Source organism: Anguilla anguilla, chromosome 9, assembly GCF_013347855.1.
Source record: "Anguilla anguilla isolate fAngAng1 chromosome 9, fAngAng1.pri, whole genome shotgun sequence".
NCBI lineage: Eukaryota > Metazoa > Chordata > Actinopteri > Anguilliformes > Anguillidae > Anguilla > Anguilla anguilla.
In genome coordinates, this window is record NC_049209.1 from 4,591,092 (window position 1) to 4,614,199 (window position 23,108).

Sequence of the window (23,108 nt, forward strand, 5' to 3'; positions counted from 1 at the left end):
TTAATCACAAGAACATCCAAATTTGCAAATTTGCTCCTCCACGGCATTTCTGAAAAGCTGTTTCCCAGAATGCCTGACTTTTGTAGTTTTTTTTAACACAGGGCCGGGAGAAGCGCGGTTAGCTCGATGCTCTCTGAATCGTGTGATTATATTCGTTCCACAGAAGTAGACATGGAGGATGGTGGGGGAAGCGGGGGGTGAGGGGTGGTGGGGGGATGAGGGGGGGGGGGGGAGGGGGAGGTCAGGGGGGACCACCTGATGACCGTTTCCTCTCTGCCTTGTCCCAGGTGGTAAAAACCCGCCCGCCCCTCCCTCTCTTGCCGGGGACAGACGCGGGACGGAGCTAATTGGGTACGCCGTTCCCTCTACCCGCGCTCATTTACTCATTTGTCCAGTTCCTGTCCCATTGTGCCGGCTTGTAAAATGATCACTGGGCGACTCCCCCCCATCCTCCCCAACGCCCCCGCCCCCACCCCCCCACCCTCCTTGCCCCAAAAAACTGATGTCAATCCCCCAGGAGTCGTTAAAGGAAAGGTAGGAAGCCCTCAGAATAAGACACTACCGTCTGCCTCGTCTCCACAAGAGAAGAATTATTTATTTTTTTATTTTAGTTTCCCCTCACAAACCCCGCACCCCCATGTGTGAAGAGTAGTCGGAATTTTAAAAAAAAGACTCAAATAAGGCCGAAGGGCACTCACTTTAATGTACATGTACATCTATACATTCCTTTTTTTTTTTTTTTTTTTTTGCAGTTTATCATCAAATAGCGTTTTCTTTTTTTTTTTTTTTTAATGCCTAAAACGCATTAAACGTTGGCGGCTGGAAGGTGCGCTTGGGCCTGTGGTGGAGAGACTAACGCCGGAGCGCGTGTGGATACGCGGAGGCTGAGACGCCGCAGCCGGCGCGGCCACGCTACCGCGGCCTGACCGTGACAAGCGGTCCTGACGCTCCCCCTGCTACCGGCCCGCCTCCACCTCCCGCTCCCCATGTGTCTTTAACAGAGATGGAATTTGGGCACTGCTGACGGTGTGACCGAGGCCATGGGCGGGGGCGGCGGGGGCGGGGGCGGGGGCTGAGGGGGGGGGGGCTGGTGGGGGGGGGCGAGGTGCCAGGATGGGGCCGAGCGGACCGGACGCACGCTCTGGACTTGCGTATGAGGCAGAAAGCCCTTTGTGAGTCCTCACGGCTGACTGGCTGTGGCCGCTCGACCGTGCCGCTGCTTCCAAAGGGCCCGAGCTGACGCTTGAATAATGGATCCTCCCCCCCTCCGCCCCCCCTCACCTCCACCGCCAACTGCCTGCGTATGATCATGAGGGACATTCGGAAGCACGGGGGGGGGGAGGGGGGCGGGGGGTTGTGTGCACTCATCCACCCGTCCACTCCTCCTGCTGACAAACACAAATACAGGATGGGTGTCGGTTCCTGGGTGGGGGGTATTTTTTCGAAGGGGCCACTGCTCTCCATAATAATCGCCTGGCAGCAGCAAAGCATTTAAACATGTACATGCAGGGATGTGGATAACACAAGAGGCATAGTGTGACCATGCTGCTGCCCCTTGGAGAAAACATTAACCCTTTGAAACCCTCTAGTATTTTTTCTTTTTTGGAATGTTTTTTTTCTCCAAAATTCCTAAAAAAAAGTCTGTGTTTTAGAACTCCACTGCACAGCAGTGATTGTGACATCAGCATTAGAATGTTCAGTGAAGAACAAGTTGTGATCCTACATCATCAAGGGATAATGGGGGGGGGGGGGGGGGAGAGATAAGGAGAACAACAAGAGGCTTGTGCGGTCTTCGCTTTGCGATTGGGTCCGTGTGCGACTGGCCTAATGACAGCCTGTGCTATCCTACGCTTAATGCTGTGGTCTCAGCACATCCTGCACTTGTGCTGAGAGACAAGTGAGAGAGGTCGGGCCTCTAAGGTCGGGCTGAATGCACTCTAATGGTCTCTTGGACTTCATCACACAGACCATTTCCAGTTCTCCTAAGTACACTGGGGCTGAGGACTCCAGGTCTTGGAGGACGACAATCCAGCAGGCTTTCCAACTTTAAAATTTGGAGAACGGCAACACACTTCCAACCGGGGGCGAAGCTAATTGGGTATGACGTTCCCGCTAATTGGTCGAGTGAAAGCACTGATTGCTTGAAGCAGTGGTGCACCTTGATTCAACAAAATTGCTGTGACTTTTGTTGAGTCAAGGTATGGCGGCTGGGGGGGGGGGGGGGGGGGGCCTGGAGGGGGGGGGGGGTGGCGATAAGTCATAATGGATTAACTTCGGTCTAACTTGACATAAGGTCTTACATAAGGTCTCCTTGACTGTGGTCTGCAAGCATCAACAGTTGACGACTCGTTCAGAACAAGCAAGGAGACCCTCCATTATCTCAGCTAAACTCTATAATTCCCTTCCCAGCACCAGTGTCTCTAGCACTAAGTGCAAAACCTTTTAGCACACACAAAACCCAATAACATGACCAATGATAAGTCGTGGTATTTGTTTTACACCAATCGCTGCTTGTGTAATTAGTTTTGCGCGTGTATTAAATGGTGTATTTCTTAGAATTTTCCTTTTGTCTGTCACTTGTTGGTAATTGTGGGGGCAGACTTGGTATACATGTGGGATTGTATATTTGGACTGGGGTTCTGAGCTACCAGAAGGCCCTCTGATGCCAGATGCCACCGGACGGTGACGGGACACACTGACACACACCTGGCAGCCGGGGGCGTTTGGGACAGGGGTGCCTTTTTACCACCGAGATAACAAGATGCAGTCATTTTCCCTAGAAGGCTACAGCGGGCGTGAGGCAGAAGGCAGTCATTTCCTGTCATGGTGGATTGCTCATGTCTTCCGCTTGTCAGTCAGTCAGTGTAGCGCTCTGTTGTAATCGCCGGGGGGTAACGTCGGTCCCCTATTATTTTTGGAATGTCTCGTGTACAAATTTTGGGGCGCGGGTCAAACCCTGGGCGCGCTCCTCAGCCGAAAAAGGATACATTTTGCGGAGAAAAACATAATTTTTTTAATTTTTTTGAGCAAAGGGGGGATAAACGTTGCATTGTGGCTGCTGGTCTCAGTTGAAATATATCTTCACACACAGACACACACACACACACACACACACACACACACACACACACACACACACTCACACACGCACACACGCACACACGCACACACACGCACACGCACACACACGCACACACGCACACACGCACACACGCACACACACACACACACACACACACACACACACACACACACACACGTCAGGAACACTCTCGCGCGTTTGCGGTCGCGGGCGGACTTACGAAAATAAACCAGCCCAGGCCCCGTCCTTCGGAGTCGGTCGGGGTCTCAGGTTCTGATTGGCCTTCCTGCGCAGGCCGCCGCGGCCTCTGCGATTGATTAGCGCGCTAAATTAAGCCGCCGCCCGGCTGCACGGCTGCTCCCCCCGGCTGCTCCCCCCGGCTGCGCTGCTGCTCCCCCCGGCTGCGCGGCTGTTCCCCCCGGCTGCGCGGCTGCTCCCCCCGTCTGCGCGGCTGCTCCCCCCGGCCCGAGACTCCGTCCCTCGGGCGGGACCCCGATCACACGCGGCCTCAGCTGGATGTACAGCGTGATGAACTCCACATGTGGCGAGCGAGCCAGATCTCCCCTCTCCCTCTGTCCCTCTCTCTCTCTTTCTCTTTCTCTTTCTCTCTCTCCCCCTCTCTCTCTCTCAATCTCTATCACTCTCTCTCCCCCCTCTCTCTCTCTTGCTCTCTATCTCTCTCGATCTCTCTCTCTCTCTCGATCTCTGTCACTCTCTCTCTCTCTTTCGTTTTCTCACTCTCTTTAATGTCACACTTTATCTCTCTCTTTCTCTCTCTCCCACTCTCTCTCTGTCATTCTCTATCTCTCTCTCTCGTTTACAAACCAAATTTACACCGGTTTAGTTAGTGGGTGTGTTACGACAGACTTATGACACTTAATACAGACATATTACAATTATGACAGACCTATGACATTTAATACAGACTTAAGACAATTACAACAGACTTATGACACTTAATACAGACTTATTACAATTATGACACAATATAGACTTAAGACAGTTATGACAGACTTATGACACTTAATACGGACGTAAGACAATTAAGACAGACTTATGATATTTTGACATAGTGGCCTGGGAGGCAGGCTGGTTAAAAATAGAGGTGTCATTATTATTATTATTATTATTATTATCATTATTATTATTAATAATAAAAATAATAATAACAATAATAATAGTAATAATAATAATAATGATAATACATTCTTATTATTATTGTCAACAATGAGCCCCAGCCCCGATGTGCTCATCCGCACCACTATACTGGTGCAAACCCCACCAGCGTTGCGTTTCCCCTCCTGCACTGTAAAATTCGTGTTCAGTCACTGAACACGTCACTGCTGGAGCATTAGTACATTTGCAGATGAAAACCCAGGCCGTCCAGCCCCAGCCCCAGCCTGTTTTGGCACGATTCTCCTACACGCTCCTGGTGGAGTCCAGGTGGAAAAAAAAAAGGTTTCTTAAGTATTTTAACTTTTCTTTTTGACATAATATAAGTGTCTTGGATTACAAAAACATGTTGCAGTGAAAATATGCTCAAAAATATATTTCACTTTTATTGAACGTCCCGTGTAGTGCAGGTTTCAGCATAGCAGGATATATGGTTCTTGAGGTTGAGATCACAGGCTCGCGTCCCCCTACAGCTGGGCTCTACGCTAACGTTTCTTTTTCCGAGGAAGACATGTGCTCCTAACGTTAAAAATTTAGGAGCACACTAATGCATCCCAATTAGTAGATGTTCTCCTAAATTCTTTTTCCAGTCAGCCCACATAAATCTTCAGGAGAAAATGCGTCTAAAATGGGGGCACAGTAAAGCCCTGCTCTACAGGAGGTAAAAAAACGAACTGCCTTGGGAGGATATCTAATAGAATAAAGATACATTTTTAAAATGGAAAAAATACTAACTATTGGCTCTTTCTGTGTATTAGTTTATCAGACACACTCATCTCTCTTCTGGCCCGGTGTAGCTGCTGATTTGAAGATGGAAAATAGTTTTTCAAAGCCAGGTAAAGGATATTATTCATCGAAAATAATCTGGAGGATAAATATGACACATGTTCAGGAAATGAAAGTGGGTTTGCTGTAGGTTTTCAAATACAAAAATGGCATAATGTCAGCCAGTTTAGCTTCTGTGGACTGAATGCGTGTACGGAAAAATGCTAAACAGTTCAAAAATATCTCTGTCGCTAACTTTTATCTTGATGAGGGGAATTAAACCTCAAAAATGTAAAACTGAGTGCACAAGCATTGGCTTCAATCAAAAAAGTATGCACTGTGGTAATTCATGGCCAAAAAAAGGCTGATTCAAAAGATGAAAATCAAAAATATATAAACCGCCAATCAACCTTTAGCTTTTGACGCCTTTAGAGAAATCCAACATTTACAATAAACAGAAGTTCTTGAGTTGAACAAATGGACACAAAAAAAAAACCTCAGTGAAATTTTAGTTTGTTTCAGATTAAGGACTAAATTCTTAAATCATGTGGCATTGAAATTAATTATAGTTAAAAAAAAAAATTAGGGATCTTTCAAGAAAATGTTACAGATTGCCTACACAAATATGAAACTAAAAAGAATGTCATTACAAACTTATGACAAAAAAAGAGAGAAAACTCGAAGTACTGACATCCTATAACCAGGGTAGACAATACTGGCCAAGGAGCTCCAGGATCCAGTACGACAAAGTGGGATTACTGAGTTAGCTGGATAAGTGTGCTAAGTAAAACCCAAAAAAAACTGATTTTTACTTCAGTCCATGTTTTTTTTTTTTTTTTTTTTTGCGAGGGCTCCAGGTTTTATTGGTGCAGTTATCCAGCTAACTCAGTAATCCTGTTTCGTGAAACAAGCCCCCTGGATAACTGTACTGACGAAAATCCGGAACAGGTCAAAACCCTGTTCCGGGAGATCTTGCAGTCCTGTAGGTTTTCCATTCCAACCCTAATTCGGCACACCTGATTCTACTAATTAGCAAGCTCAGCGAGATCTCTAGCCGTTGCTATGAGGTGTGCATTTGTTCGTTTTGGAGTGAAAACCTGCGGGATGGTAGATCTCCAGGAACAGGGCTGGGCAGCGCTTCACTTCCTGGATGTTGAGCTGGAGGCTGACCTCTGACCTATCGACAATAGCCAAGTGCTCCAGCCACGCTTAAAATAAAGGAGTCCATGGCCCCCCCCCATCCATTGTCTCAACATTCCATCTCGATGAGCGGGAGGCACCCAGTGTCACCTTCTCTGACCCCCCTTCATCTCAATCTCACGCTAACCTTCCAGCTGAACACCACGCCATCACCCGTATAACAGCCGCAAAACCAGAGCTGGAGAGTCCAGGGGTCAGAAAGTTAATGTCCTGCCATGCGTTGTCTTCCACCCCTGAACTCATTTCTACCTCTCGGCTGAAGAATTGCGATAATTAGCAAGTCTGTGTGATTGTAACAAAAATATTTGTGAGGGCTTTTACTTCCTGAACCTGGATTTTCCACCTCATTTCCACAAAATGGTGTGGGTCCAGGCTTCTGTGCCACTCAAGTAGTTACACACCTGAATCTGGTGGTGATCAACCACAGGTGTCTTTACTAAGCACCTTGATTAGTAAAACCACAATGTGTTACTGCTTGGTCGAAACGAAAGCCTGCACCCACACCAGCCCATTCTGGATACGACTGAGGAGCTCTGTGTTAGCGTACACCGCCAGCTTGGTTTACGGATGAAAAACGTGCCATCATTTTCATGCCCCAGCTCCTGTGCTGTGCAACTCTGCAGGACTACCGTCCAAAATCTGTGGAACCAAAAACCTGGTGATGTACGGATGTTTGAAGGTAATCCAGTCCTGTCCCAGCTCTACTCTTCGCAGGGAAGCTTGATGTGGGGGGGGGGAAAGTGAAAACATCGAGGTAAAAAGGCAGCATTTGTCAAAATTCTGCCCTGGGTTTGTGCCTTCGAGCGGCATCTTTGTGTTGGACTTGCTATCGAATCGTACCTGGGAAGGTTTCAAACGCAGTTGGGTCTGTGGCTTTAAAACTTGTCCATCAATGGCAGCTCTGTCCTTGGTTTAGATGTTCTAAGAGATGTTTGCATAATGATCCAATAAGAAGTTTGCGTTTGCATTGATTCTTGTTGAAATTGAGACTACGCACCCAAAAATAAATATATTGGCCTTTCAGAGCTGTGGCAGGGGCTAACGAATATAAAAACAACTGTTGCTCACCAGTAACAGTGATCGCTCGCCTGTAAGATGCTAAAGAATTTCTTTAGCAAGCGAGAAGCATTTTTTGCCGATTCCTGTTGTGCTTCAGGTTTAAGAGACATAAGGGACTAACGGTAACAAGCGAAGGCACAAGCCGTTGAATTAAGCCACAATGCGCCCTGGAGAAGCAGAGCTCTGTTATCTGTCATAGCTGTTTCCTGTAGAACCACAACGGGGCAGTTTCCAGGGGGACCATGGAAGGAGAAAGACACAATGGCCAAAAAGGTGTGAGCAAAAAGTTAAAAAACACACACGCACACGCACACACACACACGCCGGACAGAGGTAAAAGATGAGAGATTTATTCAGCTGTGGTGAGAGGAGCTGGAGTGTTTATTTTATCCGTCCGTAGACGCCTACCACAACAATGAAACGCGCGATGAGTGGATGATTGGAGGGAAAGAACAGAAACGTGGTAGAAACGGTCAGTGGTTCTGTCTGTGGACTCACGCGCGAGCACTTTATAACCTCCTGACAGAGAATCCCCACAGACCACGGTGTGGAACTGGACAGCTAACTTACTTGTTGCTGAGTTGTCACACCTGCTACTGAGACTCCATGATTTAGAAGTTGTATTGTGTGTGTGTGTGTGTGTGTGACATACTAATTCCTTGTTTCATCACCAGTGCACTTGTTTATACAGGTCAGGTTCACACATGTTGCTCTCACCTCTGATTGCTGTTATGCTGTTAAATTGTTATATATTTGTCATACTTCACCCTTTGAAGTGCGTATGGGGTTATTTTTTGGAATGTTTTTTCCAACGTTCTAACTCACATTACTTTCAGTTACCAGTAGCGATTGTGACATCAGCATTAGAATGTTCAGTCAGGAACATTCTAATCACATGCTGCATTCATGACGTTACACTTGTGTAGTGTTGAAATTTACGGAAAAGCTTGGATCTCTGGATGTCATCACACACAGTTTACTTGCTCCTGGTGAGAAAACGGTGGAAAAGGGGGGTTAGCGATTGGCTGCAAAGTGCTGAAACTCTGGCTACCACTTTGCATAGTTTCAGAAATAAAACTTAACAAGTTCTTTCACATTCTTTCTAAAAATGTACCAGGAGCTATGGGGCACTAATCTGGGGCACTAAATCTGTGTTATCTTTAGTGGAATTTACTCCCCCCAAACCTCCTATGGAGTAATTTGGAAGCCATCTTTTGAAAGCCCCTAAACTTCCTCTTCTGTAATCCTCTACCCACACGAGCTCTTGAAGACAATGTAGACGAGCCCGAAACTGCGGAAGATGGAGACCGTCGGGGTTTAACCCCTCTGAGCTGAGGATCGCCCGGCCCGGTCGTGCCGTTTGCCTTAAACTCAGAGCTCTAACCTGTCGGTCAGGTATTCTGTGGGAAGAAAAAAATCTGTCACGCAAGGGGAGCCCAGTGTACCCACAGCTCACAGGAAACCGCGCGGAGAACAGAGCCGCGTTTCCTTGTGACTGAGAGACAATGGCCGACTTCAGAAAGCAAAGGGGGTTATTCGGACATTCCTGCTAAAAGAGGATAATGGGAGGAACTCCCTCATCGATTGTCAGGAAAAGAATTGAAACCCCGAACAACAGAACGAAAGGGGGGGGTCCCGTACCCCAGAAAAGCAGAGCGGACATCTTTAAGGACGAGGGGGGAAGGGGGCGCCTCTCTTTGGAACCCGAGATGTTTTTTTGCTATAAACAGGCTGCGATCTCGGGGCCCTGTCTGTTTGTTTGCTTTGAGAGAGAAAGAGAGAGAGAGAGAGAGAGAGAGAGAGAGAGAGAGAGAGAGAGAGAGAGAGAAATGTCTGCATCTCGCATCTATTTTCTGCTGGAATCTTTTTCGGGGCGGAGAATCACAGGAAGGGGAAGAGGAAGTGACCGTGACGGAGGGGGCGAAGGCGGCGGTGGCGGCGGCGGCGGCGGCCGCGATTCCAAGAAACGCCGAGGGCTGGACGTGGCGGCTTTTCCTCACAGCGGCGGACGGACGTTGTGTAACCCCGCCGCGTTCAGAAAATAGCCGCTCGTCAGGAGGAAACTCGGTCAAATGAAACTTACTCATCGCGTGCATTTCCTTCCGTCACACGGTCCGGTCCCTCTTACCTAAGATCCCTCTTCCTTTTTCCGACTTTGAACCGAACTTCCATTTTGAAAACTTTTTCATTTTCACCAATGTACAAGAAAAGGAAAAAAAAAGAAAAAGAAAAAAAATGGTCTTGAGTCTAGATTTCTGTGTCCTCATGATGTTGATGTCCTGCTTTTTGTGCAGTGTGTTTTAAATGTCCCCTACAGAGTACTTCAGTTGTGAATGACCTGAATCTGCAGCTCACCTGGGCTTATGAGAGACTAAACACTGTCGAAACAGGAAAATAATTGAGTTCACTACTCCTGGTAGCCTACTTTATCCGTGTCTGCTAAACGATTTCCTCGAATAGAACAAAATCATTGCAATGTTCTATCCTACTGAGAAAAAAAAAAGTCTTTTATTTTTATTCTGTTTACATAATACAACTGTCCTGGATGACAAAAACATGTTGCAGTTAAAATATTTTCAAAAATATTATTTTATTTTTATTGAGTGTCCCTTGCTAGGGTGGTGCAGTGGATAGCGCTATCGCCTCACGGCAAGGTCTTTCTGCATGGAGTCTGCATGTTCTCCCCGTGTCCACGTGGGTTTCCTCCGGGTACTCCGGTTTCCTCCCACAGTCCAAAGACATGCAGGTTAGACTAACTTAAGAGTCTAAAATCTCTGTGGGGTATGAGTGTGTGAGTGAATGGTGTGTGTGTGCCCTGCGATGGATTGGCAACCTGTCCAGGGTGTATTCCTGCCTCTCGCCCCAATGCATGCTGGGATGGAGGGATGCCTCTTGTAGTACAGGCTTCAGCATAGTAAAATACATGCTTCTTCAGATTAAGACTGGAGACTCATGTCCCCTGCAGGGGACATAATATAACTGCCAGGTCTTGGGACATTGTTCTGCTGTAAGTGTGTTTGCCACAATATGAGCCCACAAACATGCATCTGCCAGTTAGGAGAGCACTGACAATATGCTGGGTCCAAACAGCTAGAAAGGTCTGATATGATTTATATGGATTTGTCGTTATTAAGAACATTCGCTTTTATGAACCCGTTACTTGACATTACTACTCGCACATTAACTATTATACCGACCATGGATATCTGTCCAACAATCTACTCCATATGGCATTCTAGTAGAAATAGAGACGCAATAATTAATTATGGCTCTCACAACATTCATGTGAGGTGTGATGACTAAGCATGGCAAGATTTGGGAAATCAGATTGTGTTTCAAATTTTATTTTAAGGCGAGTTTAGCATATTAAATATTTGGAAGCTTTTTTACAGGCAGTAGGACTTATAAACTGTCTGCTGTAGTAATAGCATTTTCAGATGTTGAGGGGATCAGTCAAATCCTAGTACTGAGAATATGGCTGCCTCTCAGAGCCCGTACTAGGAGTAGGCACATAGGCAATCACCTAGGGCCCCATCTGTCTGGAGGCCCCCCCCCCCCCCCCACAATCTGGGATCTCAACCACCCCCTCCCACTGCTCCGCAATCAGAACTACCCCACTCCCCCTTCAGTCCACAATTGTAGCCACCCAAAAACCACCCCACCCCCCTCCCGCCAGGCCGTCGCTACTGGGGTGAAATGTGGGAAAGATTCTAGGGGCCCACAGCTAAAAAAAAAATCAATTTGTTTCATTAAAAAATGGGGGTGGGTGGGCGGAAGAGCAATATTCATTCCAGGGGCCCAGGATTTCTAGCTACACCCCTGTCACCCGGTACACAAGCATATCCCCCCGCCCCATCCTTGCCTGGGGAGAGAATATAATTCCAAAAGGGGCCCTCAAAAAGGGGACTTCAAAGAAAATTCTCCCTAAGGCCTCCAATGGTTTAGCCACTGCCCCTGCGCTGGGAACTGAAGTCAGCATGTGCTGCTATTAGCTGAAAACAAAATAAATAATAAATAAAAAATAACCCTAGTTCGACTTGTGGCGAGCGGGACCACTCATAGCATGGAGAGGGTGTAGCTGTTGCTTGGGATCACATTGGTTATTATCTGCGATATTTTGTTAACGTGATGTCATGCAGCATTGAAATTTTAGAGAGTGATTATAGTCACGTTGACCTTTCTAGAAATCTGAGTTTGGCGGACATCCCTTGGCTAACTGTACCCAGGGAACGGTCTACGTGCCTTCTGACCAACAGTCACTGCTCGGCCCAAACTGCCTGTGTACTTGGTCCTACATTCAGAAAAAAACGAGCTACCGTCATGACTCAGGAACCGTTCTTCGTCCACTTCACGATCCTTACGTCGTGGAAAGAAAGAAAGAAAAAAAAAAAAAACGCTTTCCCATGGCGGAAAGGACATTTGCTGGTCCGCTAAGCCTTGTCTCCCCGTCTGCCAGTTGCTCTTCGTATCAGGAAGCAGAAGTGTGTGGGAGAGAGCGAGCCTCGCGAATCGAGCGCCATTGTCTTGGCTGAGTCAGACCGTGAGAACCCATCCATAAACGGCCTCTACTCCGAGACGCCGCGTCTTCCGATGACACAAAGCAATATCAGCAGTCTACGCGAGATCCTGTGTCTTTTTTTGGGATGTGTGTGTGTATACGGGTTTTTTTTTTTTCCCCGTCATGATTGTTGTCAGATGTGTGAGTAAGCAGGAAGGGATAAGATAGCAGTGTGTGGCTGGTTAGGATTCAGTAATGGGATTTTTTTTTTTCGAGGGGTCCGTTGGAGGGTGACTCTCGTGGAGGGTTGCGTATCAACAAGGCACCCTCCATTCCGCAAACAGATGTGTGTGAGAAATCAAAGACTCACCTCCACAGCAAATAATCAGACCCCTCCGTCCACGACTTAACCCTGTGAAGAGGTGAGATCACAAATATGTGATTGGAATGTTCTTAGCTGAACATTCTAATGCTGATGCAACAGCCACTGCTGGTGACTGAAAGCAATGGGGTTCTAGAACCATGACCTAGTTGACCTACAGCTTTGAGTTTCTTTGCTGTTGTGCGTTTTTAAAAATTCAGGCATTGTGAGAGGAGTTGCCAGAGAAGCCGTTCCCCCATGATGCACGACGGGGGTCCAAGCAGCGCAGACATTCAGTTAAAACACCGGGATCTGCAGAGCTTGTCTTCAGGCCACAAAGAATTCTCTGTGCTGTTGCTCTATCACCAGACAACCACCCCCCATCACCACAACCACCAATCAGCCATTTCCTTTCTACTTATCCCTGCTTCTGCAGTAATGACATTTCTGTAGACAACACGAAGCACAGAAACTGTGGGCCTTTCCCTTTGAATAGTAGGTTTATTATTATTATTATTATTATTGTTATTATTATTATTATTATTTAAATTATTATTATTATATGACAACCCAATTCTTATGAACTAGTGGGTGAAAAGTCTACAGTTTTCATCAGTCTTTTAACCCATTATAGTAGGTTTTTTGAAATGCTCAGTGTTCTAGAACTCCACTGCTTTCAGTTACCAGCAGCGTTTGTTACATCAGCATTTGGATGTTCAGTTAAGAACATATTTGTGATCTCACACCTTCCAAGGGTTAAGCCTGCCAGGCTGGACTATATCCTTTTCCTAATGCATTTCAGTGGTGTAGATTAATGATGCAGTATGGGCCTCGGGGAGTGGGCGGGGTCTGGGAGGTGGAGGGGGGGGGGGGGGGGCAGCAAGGACAGGCAGGAAGACAGACATGGGGTGTGTGTTTGGGGGGGGGGGGGGGTTGGAGAGTGTTTGTGCAGTTTGCAGTGGATTTGTCATTGCCTGTGACAGCAGTCTGTCAAAGTGTTTTATAATGCCCAGGCCTTGGCTGCAGTTTGGCTGGGGGCCCAGAGGAAGTTATTGCTTGTTGAGTTTATGGAGAATAGCTCCCTTCCTGCTCCTATGGGGGAGAGGCCAAGGGCCGGGCAGACGTGTGTGTGTGTGTGTGTGTGTGTGTGTGTGTGTGTGCCTGTGTGCCTGTGTGTGAGTGTGTGTGTGTGTGTGTGAGCTTGTGTGCCTGTGTGCCAGTGTGCCAGTGAATGTGTGTGTGTGTGTGTGTGAGCTTGTGTGTGTGCCTGTGCCTGCCTGTGTGTGTGTGTATGGTTGTCTGTGTGTGTGTATGTGTGTCTGTGTGTGTGCCTGTGTGTGTGTCCATGTGTGTGTGTGTCTGTGTGTGCATCTACATGCGTGTGAGATTGCGTGTGTGTGTGTGTCCCTGTGTGAATGTGTGCATGAGTGTGTGTGTCTGTCTGTGTGTGTGTACCTGTGTGTTTGTGTGTGTGCTTCAGTGGGTGTGTCTGTGTATATGTGTATGTGTGTGTGTGTGTGTGTGTGTGTATCTGCATGTGTGTTAGTGTGTGTCTGTGTGTGCTTCTTTGTGTGTGTGTGCATGTGTGTGCTTGTGTGTGTGTCTGCGCATGTGTCTGTGCGTGTGTGTGTGTGGCGCCTGGTTTATTTGCACTGGAAGTAGTGGCTCTCCAATGCCACAAAAGAAAATTCCAGTTGACGTGTGACAGATTGGCCCGGCTTCCTGCTGCAGATGCTGTCTCACTGTCCGCCCGATTCCACCCCGGCCAAGGGAGCCGGAATGGCTGACAGCGGAGGACGTGCTAGAGCCACTGTACCTGCCCACCATCACTTCCTGAGTCACTCCCTGCACTTTATCATAATGGAATCTGGCAGCTGCAGCGGCACCGGGCTCCATTTCGTGTCTGACGGCTAAGTGCAGGCCGCTGTCCAAGCGTTTGAGGCAGGAAGGAGCAGGGGTTGGTTTGTCCGCTCTTCGGGGGGGGGGGGGGGGGGGGGGGTGGCCAGACATCTCAATGTGTCCTGGGCCTGGATGCGGAGAGATCACACGCACATTCAAAGACGCTGTGCCCCCCCCCCTCCCTTCCCATCCTTCCCTCCCCCCCCTCCCATCCTCGACCCCAATCTGGAGCACGGTTTGAGTTCTGATCGCTTTCTCAGGTACGCTGTGGGACGCGCGGGCGCCGACAAGAGCCCGGGAACGAAAGATGGTTCTAGAAGGAAAACCATCGACGTCAACCGCGCTGGAGTCGAGTTCGGCTGCGGAGCACCGCTAATTCAATTACCAATGGGGGGGGGGGTGGGGGGCCAGGGGGGGCGGGGGGTTTGTGGGGGGGGGGGGGAATAGCGTTTTGGCTCAGGGAGACGAGTCGGAAATACAGCTGTTCCCGAAGTCCCCCCAATGCGGCGGCCGGACCCATGGGTGTGTGACCGGGAGCGCGGGCGTTTGGGGAAGGGCTCTGTCTCCGCGCCCCTCCAGGGGGGGGGGGGGGGACGGGGGGGGCGGAGGGGGGTGGGTGGGGGGGGAAGATGTGCGTTCTGAGAGTTTCAGCACACTGGCTCGCTCTTTCCCAGCTACAGCTGTCAGAGGAATGTGGAAAGGCCCCAATCCAACGCCTGACATACAAAATGGCCGACGGACCCCTCAGAAGAAACTAAAGAAGATCCGATACAGCTGGGCTGCCCAACCCTGTTCCTGGAGATCTACCGTCCTGCAGGTTTTCACTCCAACCCTAACAAAGCACACCTCATTCAACAGCTAGAGATCTACCATCCCGTAGGTTTTCACTCCAACCCTAACAAAGCACACCTGATTCTACTCATTTCCAGCTCAACGATGTCTCTGGCTGCAGAGCGAGGTGTGCTTTCTTAAGAGCTGGAGGGAAAGCCTACGGGGCGGCAAACCTCCAGGAAAAGCGTTTGGCAGCCCTGCGATACATCGTAAATATGGTTGAGAGAGAGTAATATTCCTCACGTCCACTTCTCTGATAAAGAAACAACCGTAAAAAGATGTTTTCTCATTACCCCTCGCAAAGTAAACGTATGACCAATTTGTGCATTTGTTAGAGTTAGACTTTGGCTCTTTTGGGGTTTGAATATTTATACTAATAAGAGACTGCTGGTCTTTAGTGTATCTATGGTTCAGATAAATACAGCCTTTATTGCTTTGGCTTTAATGGGACCTCCTCCTCAACGAATCCCCTTACTGGGGAGATTTACGGGACGGCCCAGTTAATTACTTAAACAGGTGCACCTCCCGTTAATAGCGATCAGCGAGCGTTAAAAAGAGCTTCAACCAGAGCCGCCAGCACTCCCTATTGCCTGTCACAAAAAGAACGGCCAAAAAAAACCCCCACCTTATTTCATTTTTTAATTTTTTTTAATTCAACCTTACCCTTCCCCCAGCCCACCCTCCTAAAAAAGCAAACAAACTGTAATTTAAAACGCCAATTTTGCAGTGGTGTTGCCATGTTGTAAGGCAGCATCACGTGTGTAGTCGCCGTTGTCAAGGGTAACGGGCGCGAGTGGGAGGATGTTATTTGGATGCATCTGCGTAATTATTTGAGCAGAGGCATGCGCGTTACGGATACACGCGTCTGTGACACCGCAATCACCGGAAGCAGGAAGAGCACCATGTTGTCTCGTTTATGGGGGTCCTTCCTTTTTTTTTAGGCTGGTGGGGATCGTCAGACAAAAAAAAAAAAACACGCAACTGAACGGGGATCAGTTCGGAAAAGAGTCAGCTGCTTTGCGGAAATATTGTTTGGAAGGGGTGCACCGCTGCCACCTTGTGGTAACTGTCACAGCTGCAGGTGTAATTTTACACATCAATTCATCAAAAAGTTTCTTGAGCACAAAAGGTGAATATATATTTATAATAGCAGACAACAGTTTATTTAAAATTCTTTATTTTCTGCGTTGCACGACAATAATTACTTTAATCTAAAGGAGAAATGAAAAACAAATGTGTGTCTCGATCAGGAATGAAGGTTCTCCTGTTACCTGATATTAATTATCATAAATAGATACGTTTGGTTAAAAAAATAAACATAATATTTGTGTTAAGTGGTTAGCGTGCATTTAAAATTAATGCAAAATGACAGTATACACATTCCCTGTGTATTCCCTTTGAAACAAAATGTTGTACATTAGTATTACATGATGTCATAGAAGGTAAGTTACTTGACTCAAACAGTAATGACAACTTTGACCCAGTTGTCTACATGACTATGCAAGAAATGTTAATAGAAAATCTCTGAAGAATAATTTCTAAGATTGAGAATATACAGGCGGGTGACAAATTAAAGGAAAAACCAATACAAAGTATCTGAGTAAGCTGTTGGCCCACCACGAGCCACCAGAACAGCTTCAGTGCACCTTGGCATAGATTCTACGAGTCTCTGGAACTCTGCTGGAGGGACGGAACACCATTCTTCCAAAAGATATTCCCTCATTTGGAGTTTTGATGATGGAGGTGGAGAACACTGTCTAACACGTTGGTCCAAAATCTCCCGTAGGTGTCCAACTGGGTTGAGGTCTGGTGACTGCAAAGGCCATAGCATATAAATCACAGCATGCTCATAAAACCATTCAGTGACCCCTTGTGCCCTGTGGATGGGGGCATTGTCATCCTGGAAGAGACCTCTTCCATCAGGACAGAAATGTTTCATCACAGGATAAAGGTGATCACTCAGAATAACTTTATATCGATTTTCAGTTAAGCACAATCCAAGCACATATATTTTATCTCACACCTAAACGGCATAAAGCTGTCGGTTTCAATCTTAATTACCAAGAGGGAAAAGAAACCAGGGCTGGATCTGGATTCGAGGTCCAGATTTGAGTATCCATGCCCTAAAAGGATAAAGCTGCTGATTGCAGTGTGAGATAAATTCCATCACTAACCCTGACGGAAAGCGGACATTTCTGTGGACAGCAGTGCTGTGTGCTCCCCTTAACATGTCACAAAATATCCCTTTAACAATTTTCCAGCGGTTATGGGCAGCAGTGTAGTATTATGGCTAAGGAGTTGGTCTTGTAACCTAAAGGTCGCCGGTTCAATTCCCCGGTAGGACACTGCCGTTGTACCCTTGAGCAAGGTACTTAACCTGCATTGCTTCAGCATATATATATATATATATATATATATACAGCTGTATAAATGGATACAATGTAAGTCGCTCTGGATAAGAGCGTCTGCTAAATGCCTGTAATGTAATGTAATGTAATGGTTATCAACATGCCCTTTAACCTGTCTTGATATAACCTTCAGCTCAGCTACACAGTAAAATGTCCAGTGTTAAGTCAACTCTCACTGAGCACATACGGTCCCAAATGGACACGATCCCAGATACATACTCTGTTAGGCATACGTGTAGATTTCGGGGGGGGGGGGGGGGCGCAGGGGATATGTCTCCCTCAATATTTAGAACACGTGCATTTGTCCCCCCCCCCCCCCCCCCCAATAAAAACTGAATTTTGTGTTTTCTTTTACATAAATAAAAACATTTCCACCATAAATTTATGCAGAAACGGCACAAATTGGTGCATAAAAATTCACCAGAATGCAGGAAATGAAGTGTTTGACGCTCAAAATTTCATAGGGGAGGACCCCCAGACCCCCCTCTTAATGTCCCCCCCCCCAATGTTCAAATGAAACCTTCGCCACTGCTGTTCAGGTTGAGTAACGCTTGACATGGCTGAGCTCCCTGGTTTGGGCTCAGACGGCAAGCCCCTCCTCATTCGGCGTTCGCTCGGTTCCCCCCCCCTCCCCTCCCGCCCCGCCTGCCTGTCGGGGCAGGAAGTAGACGCCCTTCTGCCCGAGGCGCGTTCTCGTCCCCCTCTTGGGCCGTCCGCTCTTTTTGAGTCCCAGGTACCAGCGCCCCTCTCCGGACCCCTGGGACCTGTACGTGTTGTAGTTGTTCTCCTCGATCTTCTCCTGGAAGCGGCATTCCTCGTTCACTGTTTTCTAGAGGGGGGGGGGAGGGGGGGGGGCAAGGTCAATATAGAGCCAAACATGGAGACTCAAACCTCCAACATCAGGAGTCCTGTAAGTTTTAGCAACATCACTCAACTCGTAGATCAGATTCAAGAACACAATAAATATACTTGTATCGGTATCTCGTATAGCACTGCACTCACTCGTTATCTTGCTGTTGTAGCTTGTTGTCATGCCTCCCGGTTTGACTTACCATAACTTTCTGACCGAGCCTATGCTCACTGTGTGAACCATGTACTCATGGCTATGAGTACCTGTTACATAATGAGTATTGTACCTTATCGCCCCCGTGTTTCATACTTGTTCAAATGACCTTCGGTATGCACTTACTGTACGTCGCTTTGGATAAAAGCGTCTGCCAAATAAGTGTAAAGTAATGTAATGTGATGTGATGAAATATAATATAATGTGATGTAATGTAATATAATGTGATTTAATGTAATATAATGTGATGTAATGTAATGTTATGTGATGTCAGCAGACTCTCACCGATCCGTACAGCTGACCCTCTTTGTCCATGGCCAGGTAGCGCCCTGCCTCCACGCCCTCGATGACCACCACCCCGACGCTCACCGCCGTCGTCTTCAGCACGGCTGCAGCAGCGAAGGCAGAATAATCGAGTCAGGAGTGCATCAGATCGATCAATCAATCACAGAGCCAGATCGATCAATCACAGTGAACAGGCAGAGCAGTAACAGACTTCTTTTACAGTGAAGATCGACCATCCTGTAGGTTTTCATTTCAGCCACAATTCGGCACACCCGATTCTGCTACTCAGAATCTCAGGATTCCTCTTCAGTATTTTTTTAGTAAACCTGGTCAATCAGTGAACCTCCAGTCACACATTATTGTCTCACGCATGACCTCTAGTGGCAAAACAACGTTATTACAACAATTGCTTGTACACAGACGTGGGTGGGTCAATTGCAGCGTGCTTAGCAAGGGTCTATATACCTCAGGACCACAGAACTACGTTACAACTGAACTGCAACAGCGAATGCTTATTTGATATATTTGGACAGCTGGTTGAGTTATAATGCAGACCTATGGTGTAGAGGTTCAAACTCCAGCTAAGCCCACTGAAATTGACTCACATGCATTTAACATATACTGTATAAAAACACAGACATGCAGTACTGAACGTAATGCCCAACCGTGGGTACAAATTGATAGAGCAGAAGTAACGAGAGACCAGAACAGATCGTACTCACATTACTGACTTCGCAGTGAGCGAAAGCGCCAAAGCGTATTTATATGGAGATGGTTTAGCAGGCATCCACACACCAGGGATGTGCAGTGTTAAATGGGAACTCCTCGTTCACGATCTGCTCCTCTAGCCTACACAACTCACAGCATGACAACAATCCATGCTGACGCACAGAAAAGCCGTGCTTTAATCCAGGAACAGTTTACCAGATATTCTTGTTTGGTACCTGCTTCAGCGCGAGCTCTGCTGTACCCGGAAAAAAAACCCTACAAAATGAATTGTATCCACCTTCTGTATGCTATAGTGTAAGAATGCTTCTGATAGGTAATGCATTTCCACTGGGTTAGGACACAGACTGTCCTGTTGCTATTCAATCTGAAAATTAAGTTACCAAATATGCTAAATGAATACACTTTAAGCCAAGTGTATACAGACGCAATGAAGCTTATTCACTAACCAGGCAGTAGTCTATATTGAGCAGGAATTGAATAAATATAGTTTTAATGCTAAAGAGACAAGAAAAACTAAAGGCTACAGTTAACCACAACAGGCCTTCAATATCAACACTCACTGTACACGTCGGCCTCCTCCCGTTCTCCATCCACGGTCCCGTCCGGCCGTATTCGGAGATGGTATCCGCCGTTCAAGCAGTACAACCTCGCGAGCGTCTTGTACTCCGGCAGGTAGAAGCCGATGTGTTCCGGCCCGAGCGTCATCTCCCCTTCATTCATCCTGAACGGTGTTTCTGAATCGGATACGCCGGGCCGGCGTATCCGATAGTTTTCCCAGCGTCTGAAACGCAGTCGTATAGGCCATGTGATCTGTTAGCCTGCCGATGCGAATGAACGCTGCAGATGTGCCTCGTCTTTTGTGCCGACTGGTTGACAGTATCATCCTATTGTAGCTTTAAAAAAAATGATTAAAAAACGCCTTTTTTGTCAACTCAGGCAGAGGGCCAAGTGAACATGTGCGGACTTGTTCTGCTAGTTTGAGGTGAACGAACCCACGGCATAAATTATTACAGTCAAAACGACTAATGTTAAAATAAGAGGTGTGCTTTGGACGAAATGTTTTTAGAATAAAAGTGTATTTAATAACAGTTTTATCAAAGATTCAGCAATGATGGATTACACACAAACACCAAGCAAACGGAAACAGTACTGTTTGTGTCATATCAGACAGTATTAGATTATATAATACTCAATAATAATATTCTGGCAGCTAATGTTGATAACCAGGGAGCTTTCCCAGGAAGCAAAGTGCTTGCTTGTTTGTTGGTGGGAACTGAGCACTGAGTTCTGGCCTCCCGCTCCAAAAATCAGGACCACAATGCAATTTGGCACGTGGAATACATAACAGTGCCGCCATGCTTGCCACCAACTGATGTCACCATGTCTGACTGGTTTTGTCAGTGCTTGATTTCCCCGTTCAGGCGACCTTGTATGAACAAGATGCCGTTAACAAACACTTCCTGGATAATAACATGCAAATTGAGCTCTCTGTGACAAAAGCGCAAAGTCTTATTCAGCAATCAGGCTTATACTTCAGCTGCTGATTACTGTCACCTTGTAGGAGATGTTGCCCATCATTAAGAGAATATGTTTTTTAAATGGTAGTTACTGTAATTAAAAGGGCAGCCTAACAGGCGTGGCGGTCAAAGATAACAGAAGGCCCACAAGAAACATTAATCTATTCGTTAAAATAACTAATTTAATGCAGAAAGGAAAGCAAGCGATTATTTTGCTAGATATAAGATATTTTGATCCTCTTCACCCACATCAAAGCTTTTCACAGCTATCTCGCAGACTATTGAGTAAAATTACTACAGTAGCCAACAGCAGCCATCTTATCGTCTGACGACCAGAAGCTCAGCCAGAATCCGCATCCGGAACGTTCTGGAAGCTGTCAGATGAGGCTCAGAAGGCCCAGTCAAAGGAAGGTGAGAGTTTTGCGTATAAGGCCAACTTTCCAAAAAAAAAAAGTGCATCGCATTCCTGGAAAAAAAAAAATGGCCTGGGACCGTGTCACCAGTGGAGTTCCAGAACTTCACGACCAAAATTCCCGTTCCGGAATGTGGCCAGCGAGGCACAGTAACCGACCCGCTTGGGACTTACCCGTGGAAGCGGTGTTGCGGAATGTCCAAAGATCACAGGACTGTAGGAGGAGTTGGCGTGACCGTGAGTTCCCTGTACCTGACCAAAAACAAACCACCTTCACCGGCTTGTTGGATAAAACTGGGTTCTGCCTGGTGCTCCAAGGGACGGCCCCATCCTGCCCCCCCACCCCCCCCCCCCCCTCCCCCCCACCCCACCCCAGTCCAGGGTTTATATTTGGCCTCTCAGCTGAGTTTTGGAGGCCGTCCATCCGTACGGACCGGAGGAATGTAGCAGCTGGTTACGCTCGGAGATCCACAAGCGGGAAACTGGACTGTGTCATCGTCTTTTTTCGGTCCCTAGAGGGGGGTGGGGGGGGTGGGGGCGGGGGGTCATCAGTGACTACGGAGGGACTAAGAAATGAGCATTACATCATTCCTGTGTCTTTACCTCACGTAATTCTACATGACTTATTACGAGAATACAGAATTAAAAAGACCTGGGAGATTGTGTGTGTGTGTGTGGGTGTGTGTGTATGTGTGTATGTGTGTGCGTGTGTGTGTGGGGGGGGGGGGCACATTACATGTGGTTCTCTTAAAACATTCATCCAGATTTTTAAGCAAAGGAAAACACAAAAAAGGCAAGAAAAAGTTCCAAAACAGTCTGTTCCCACCTGTTCCATACCCTCCTCCTCCTACCTCCCGCCCACACACACACACACGTGCACCTGCACACACACACACACACACACACACACACACACACATGCAAGACAGAAAGGAAAAAAACAGGAAAAGGAGAGGAGAGCAAGATTCATTCCAGGTGGCAGAGCAGCTGGTGTAATGACTGATTTATCAGTGAATGTGATATATATTTCATATAACTGCTGGATAGATACTTATCTAAGCTTCGTTCCGTTAGGTTTTCCCACTGCAATAAAATAAAATAAAATCAAACTATCTTTTACCCTCCTTAATCCCTTGATCAAATGCAGCAGTGAGTTCAATAAAAAAAAAAATAGATAAATTATGGATAAATTATGGACACATGATGTCTGACCCAAGAAAAAGTGACATATTCACGGACAACTGTAACAATAAATACATGGAAATATAATTTTACATTGTATCACCGTATTATTATTATTATCATGTGAGTCTGATGCAGCATATTTACCATAACAAGCGCATGCACGGCGCCGCTCCTCATGAAGGCCTGGTGGCGAATTTAAGAGATGGGCCCGTTTCCACTGCCCGAGTGTCCTGTGGCAGGACATCCTCTAGGAAGAATGAGAAAGTGTGAAATGGACTGACTGAAAAGTTTACTTTGTGCTTTTTGCTTTTATTAATTTTTCTTTCTTTCTTTCTTTCTTTCTTTCTTTCTTTCTTTCTTTCTTCTAACATTAATTGTTGAGGAGCCAAACCACCTAACAATTTTTCAGAACATTCCCAAACACGAAAAACATTGTTGTTAAATTTCTCGTGCGCCCAGTAACCGGGCGCTCTCTTGAACTTTTGGGCACTAGGAGGAACATTGCAGGAATGTTTTTCAGTGTTGGCACTGAAGTTAAAAAATAATTTGAATTGTGGGTGTCCATTCTTGTTTTTTATTTAAATCAGAAATGTCAACAGTGTTAAACAAATCTTCCATTTAAATAATTTAACTCCATCCCT

General features: G+C 46.8%; 1 protein-coding gene across 1 annotated transcript; it reads right to left on the bottom strand.

The window, feature by feature from the left end:
- Nucleotides 1-17,774: 17,774 nt before the first annotated feature.
- LOC118236357 (fibroblast growth factor 1-like) lies at nt 17,775-20,083 on the bottom strand. The gene is made up of 3 exons (XM_035434650.1): nt 19,914-20,083; nt 18,625-18,728; nt 17,775-18,105 (listed from the first exon to the last, which is right to left on the bottom strand). The coding sequence occupies exons 1-3, from the start codon at nt 20,071-20,073 to the stop codon at nt 17,857-17,859; spliced, it is 513 nt and encodes a 170-aa protein (XP_035290541.1). The 5' UTR covers nt 20,074-20,083; the 3' UTR covers nt 17,775-17,856.
- Nucleotides 20,084-23,108: the final 3,025 nt, after the last annotated feature.

Excerpts from the sequence above, each read along its gene's own strand:
- LOC118236357 (XM_035434650.1), bottom strand. The coding sequence starts at position 20,073 with ATGAATGAAGGGGAGATGACGCTCGGGCCGGAACACATCGGCTTCTAC. Across the intron at positions 18,729-19,913 it reads GGAGGAGGCCGACGTGTACA|CCGTGCTGAAGACGACGGCG; the intron begins GTGAGTGTTGAT and ends TCGCTGCTGCAG. Across the intron at positions 18,106-18,624 it reads AGGGTCAGCTGTACGGATCG|AAAACAGTGAACGAGGAATG; the intron begins GTGAGAGTCTGC and ends CCCCCCCTCTAG.